The sequence below is a fragment of the Halyomorpha halys genome, unplaced genomic scaffold (genome assembly GCF_000696795.3).
Source record: "Halyomorpha halys isolate HHAL.00 unplaced genomic scaffold, Hhal_1.1 Scaffold68.1, whole genome shotgun sequence".
Classification (NCBI taxonomy): Eukaryota; Metazoa; Arthropoda; class Insecta; order Hemiptera; family Pentatomidae; genus Halyomorpha; species Halyomorpha halys.
This window is the reverse complement of record NW_027116161.1, coordinates 1,004,604-1,009,979: the sequence shown is the minus strand read 5'-3', so window position 1 is coordinate 1,009,979 and position 5,376 is coordinate 1,004,604. Positions and strand designations below refer to the sequence as shown.

The 5,376-nt window shown below is 29.4% G+C and overlaps 1 protein-coding gene across 1 annotated transcript in view; it reads left to right on the top strand.

Annotated features, from left to right (window-relative positions):
- The window catches only part of LOC106692721 (zinc finger protein 708), a gene marked incomplete in the record, with an annotated part of 25,732 nt that extends 21,199 nt beyond the window's left edge, over positions 1 to 4,533 (top strand). The window contains 3 exon segments of the mRNA XM_067053039.1: positions 613 to 722; positions 1,204 to 1,257; positions 3,462 to 4,533. Coding sequence (XP_066909140.1) covers positions 613 to 722; positions 1,204 to 1,257; positions 3,462 to 3,524 — 227 coding nt within the window.
- Positions 4,534 to 5,376: the final 843 nt, after the last annotated feature.

Below are 5,376 nucleotides of genomic sequence, written 5' to 3'. Positions count from 1 at the left end.
TGTATGTGATCATTTATCAATATTACTTATTGCCCACAACTGTGTGGCAGATTGTAATATCTATCAATAAATAAATCTCTTCTTAAAAAAAAAAAAAAAAAAAAATTTATTTGTGCCGACATTTTGGCCTGAATTTCTGGCCTTCATCAGAGCTGAAAAATGAGTAACAATATTGCTCTCTTTTTATTTTTTAGCCCTGTTGAAGGTCTGAATTCAGGTCAAAACATTGGCACGAATTAATAAATTTTAGTTTTGCTGACTGCACCTCCAACCATCTTCTCCTCATATTGATCTACGATCAACTAATAACACCTCATTATGGATCCTATGTTCTATGATGTGTGTCTTACTGTTTCCAGCTTATTCTTTTTCACTTTAAGTGACCTTGAGCTTGACAAGTTTCTTCTTCTTAAAAATATTCTGAAATCCAGTATTCTGCAATTTTGATTATTACTTATCTCCAAGGAGTGTTGCTCTTCAGTTCTGAAAGCCAAAAATAGTTGTTTGTATCTTTTGCCCCGCCTTCAGCTCATTCCAAATCTTGGCCTATTAACTTATTACTTATTTAAAACTTATCTGTTCATTGAAATTTAATGATTATTTATTTTTAAGGACTAGTTGATGGTCTCATGTTCAGCTGTGAAGTTTGCCCATTTAGAACTATAAAGAAAGACAATTTTTTGGCTCACATCTCATACCATTCATTAAAGACTCCAGATAATGTAAGTAAATTTCTTTACTCTTTTTTAATTTTTTTTTTTTTTTGTATTCTAGTATAGTTTGAAACTTAAAATAATGTTTTGAAAAGCACTTGGGTGATTCTTGCATCACCAATAAATTATTGGGTTTTGACCTCTTTGTCCAACTGGACTCAATTTTATGCAACTCATACCCAGTTAAAAAATAATCTCTTTCTCCAATATTTTAATATTTCAGCTTCAGTCTTCTTACTTTTTTGCTATGATGGGTGATTGATATGTTCTTTCTATCAGTCTGAGAAGTTGTTGGACATTATGTATGACCAAATTGTTCTTCATCTGGTTTCCTTATTTTCCTCAAACAACCTATCCTCATTGAGTTTCAAATGTTTGCTTAAGTTTCTTTAAAAATATGAAAATCTTATTTAGTATCTTACATATTTTTCTAAGAACTATTGAGAAGGATTGTCAAATCTTTTGTAAATATATTATTTTTTCATTTTAGTTTCAGGAGCTCTCCAAAGATAGTGATATAGACCTTCAGGAGTACAATTTGCGGGTATTTTAAAACTTTATTATAGAAATAAAATGCTTTTTTTGCTGTAGTATTTTATGATAAGTGAGTGTAGTTACTATGTATTATTCATATATTGTTACAGTTTCACTATTATTTTAAGTTAATATAATCTAAAACTTTTATTACAGAATAATATAGTAGTCAATACAAAACTTTTAGCATTGATTTAATAAAAAAAATACAAGAAAGATGGTCTGGGTGGTGGTCCTTCCTTCAATTATGTATGGTCAACTAATAATCTATCAATCTGAAAAAAATACTTATGTATGTTTGGTTTATTAAAATTTATTTAAGTAGTTCTCTTTTTGATCACAATAATTGATCATTCAGTTTCATTATTAGTATAGGGCAGGGGCTCCCAAAATTGTTTTTCCACAGCACCCTCTTTGGGAAAAAAAAATTAGGGCACCCTGTTGCGCTTAAAAAATATAAAATTGTTGCCAGAATTATCCTTAGAGCTGCTGGTATAGTGATAGGGTAGCATAGAAAAACCTTTAAGAAAATGGTAAAAGGTGGTAATGTTAATTTTCAAGGATCATTCTTGAGTGATGACTGGCTTAAAATCTTGCCATGGAAAAAAATACTACACCATACTTTTTTTTGACAAAGTGTTGGAATTAAGTTTATGACTTGGAGAGTGAGGTTTTGATATTATTAGGCCTTTTGGCGATGTTATTTATATAGAGAGTGAAATGATATTTGATCTCCTATCTGTGCAAAAAATTATTTAGAAGAATTAATTAGGCACTTTCAATTCTTAATTGATAAGGTTTGGAGTATGAGGATGAATAAAAATGCTACATTTGTTAACATTGCACAGCATACAAAACTAATCAAGAATCTTGTAGGAATGAACAAGCAAGTTCTTCTGGTATTCACATTCTTATCACACAGCCAGATAATTCAACAGTTAAAATGTTGGCCATTTTATAAGCTTTAACAATCATCTGGAACACGTGATTAGTCACCTTGATCAACTGACTTATATAATTGGTCTTTTATATTCATTACATGACAAACTGAAGGCTTTCATCGTACAACTTTTATAGAGGAGTGATATAGAGAAAATATGCTCTCAGGGGACACACGTGAAAAAGTTATTAACACTAAAAACAGTTATAAAGAGCAAATACTGTAATAATTACTGAAATAAGAAATATATCCAGTCACAGTAGTGAAGTGAATGTATTTTTACAATTTTCCTATGGAACGTGACCAAACTAAAGCAGAAATCTTCTTTGAAGCATTTTAGTAAAAAACAAACAAAAGAAGTAACTCTAAAAACAAAACAAATAACTCTTGAAAGTTATAGTGTGAGCAAAGTGAGGTTACAGTATAGGATTTGAAATAAATCAAAGCTACTTAACTATAATAAAAGTGTATTTCAGTACATAATCTTCCTATATGCTTTCAAGAGATTGTTTCAATGCTTACCTAGAAACTGATGATATTGATATCAAAGATATTACTTTAGCTTATAACACTTTTCAATGCTTTAAACAACCTCTCTTGCTGGATGCAACCATCAAAGCATGATGAAATTGAAAATCCTCTCCAAAAATGGAATACTTTACTTTCATTGAAGGTCCTTGAAAATCCCCGCTGATTAGTAATTCCTGGAATAGATTATTTTCACTATATTTCAGATGATTACAAGGCTTTATTTCTGTCTTGTATTGCCGCATGACCCATGTTGTAATATAAGATTATAGTTGTGAAGAACTATATAGCCTTGACTGTTTATCATTGATGAGGCAATTTTGAGATGAAGCGGTGATGATAGCTGATGCTTGATCTGTCAAGGTTTTTAATTATGGTGTAATGCATTTTTTCACTCAAATCTTGAACTTTGTGTGAAACTAACATATTTTTCTCCTCTATGATCCATAACTATACCAAGGCCTATTTGAGTCCATTCTTTCTCGATTTCTTCTTAACTGAACACAATGATCAGCTAATTCATCTAGCAGCTTCTAGATCACTTCTAGATGGGATTGATAAGCTTGTCTAATTACAATCTCTGTTTTTCCAATGCTTTCATTTACTGCATTATCATTTTATTTATTACTTTTTAAATCCTGATGTTTATTTACTTCTTTGAATAGTGTGTTTATTACTAATTCATTTTAATATTGGACATTTTTTGTGATTCCTTTAGTTAATTATTGTGTTAACGTTTTTTTCAGATGCCTCAAAATATTTTAGAAAGAGTGGACATAACCTTTAAAACTTCCAAAGATAGCTGTTAAGTAAGAAAATTTTACATTTATTATGATACATCTTCTTCATTGGTGCTAAAATTCTTGAAGAACAAGAACTGCCTTCAATCTTGACCACAAGGTTTGTAAATTTTGTGCTGCTGCTCTTTAATGATGCATTTCTTAGAGGGATTGAGCCTCATCAGCCATGTAATTAGCCCATCTCAGTTTGCCAGTTTTCCTTGATCCATACATTTTTTGTCATGGAGTTTATGTGGCATTTCTTCAGGTGCCACCATGGTCACATTCCCTATACTTCTCATTCACTCTACCTCTAATCTTGTTTTGATTCATACTGAAAAAGATTAAACGAAATAAGGACAATAAAAAAAGTTATTTCAAAAGATTCATGAGAAATAAGATTGTAAAAAGGATGTGTATATATTAAAGAGTCAAGGGTTGAGAAAACTATAAAATCTTAAATATACTTGGATTTTATTTTTATTTTTTTATTCTCATATTAAAAACTGCTTATTAGTAGTGATAAAGTTATTTGCCTTAAATCATTTTTAATGAAAAATGGTTCTTAATCATTTTTATAGCAACTATAACAATGTTACACCAAATATGCCTTTAGACTAAATTTTAGCTAATTAATTGATTAAATTTGTTATCTACTTCCTCAATCTCTGAAAATTAATGTTTTATTTCTGTTTGTTATTATTATTATTCATGTGGCTTATTTTTGAAATGAGTTACCAAAGTGTAGTTGTTAAAAAATGGAGACTGATTAGTAATAGCAGAATTGTTTTAATTTTTCTAAAAGCTGATACATCTTCAATTGTTTCCTTTTATTTCATGTTTATGAATATTGAAGAGGAAGTTTGTTTTCTCTGAGTTATGTTCTGTGGTTATTGATTCAAATATAATGTATTATGTTATTAATTTGTAATAATAGTAAGTTAGTGGATTCTATTTTAAAATAGGATTTATATAATATTTATATTTATTTTAGCTTTATGTTGTTTTCTACCTTCTTAATAAAAATGTAACCACTCCAGTATTATTTTATTCACTAAATTTCATTAAGCCTTCTATTGAGTTTAAATAATGTAAAATAATTAGATGTTTATGAATTTTGTTAATTATTTTTATCTGAATTACAGATAATTAAGAAATCAGTCAAGTTGATTTTATAAAAAAAATAAATGTTGAGTTTTTATTGTGATCAAACATTTTCTACCTACTCTATATACCTTCAAGACTAAAAATAAATGAAAAAAAAAAAATAAACAAGATTAGATGCATGTATATTTAAAAAATTCTTGAAGGGTCTTGGGTTCAGAATTTTGTTTGGAAGCACTGTTTCTTGAACAACTGATGTTTGATCTACATGCAATTGCAGGTTACAGGTTTTTCTCCCTACCCATTGAAGGATAAGGTACCCAATTTTTAGATGCTGAGTAAGCCCCAGAAGGATCTGCCTAATAGAAAGGACCAAGAATAAATTTTTTTTGGTGTATTATTTTCAAGACTGAAATACAACTAGAAATGAAATTTTCTACCGCCTTCTCAAAACTTGAGGTTTTACCTTTCAAGATACTTAAAATCCAAAAATCAAATTAAAAAAATATGTTTGTCCCTTAGGTGCTGTCCTCGATTTTCTCTGAGGCCACAGGAGAGATATAAATCCTTTTTTTTTTTTTTCATGTATAACTATTTGGAAATTATGAACGATTGTAATAATACAAGAACCACAAGAAAACTTTCCTCTACTAATTTATATCTATCTCATGATTCTGGTATTATCTGTTCACATTTTCCATATGAGTAGGAGGCAGAGACACATTAAGGTCTAGGCAATATCTTGGGCTGTATTATTTTGGCATAATACAACTCATCA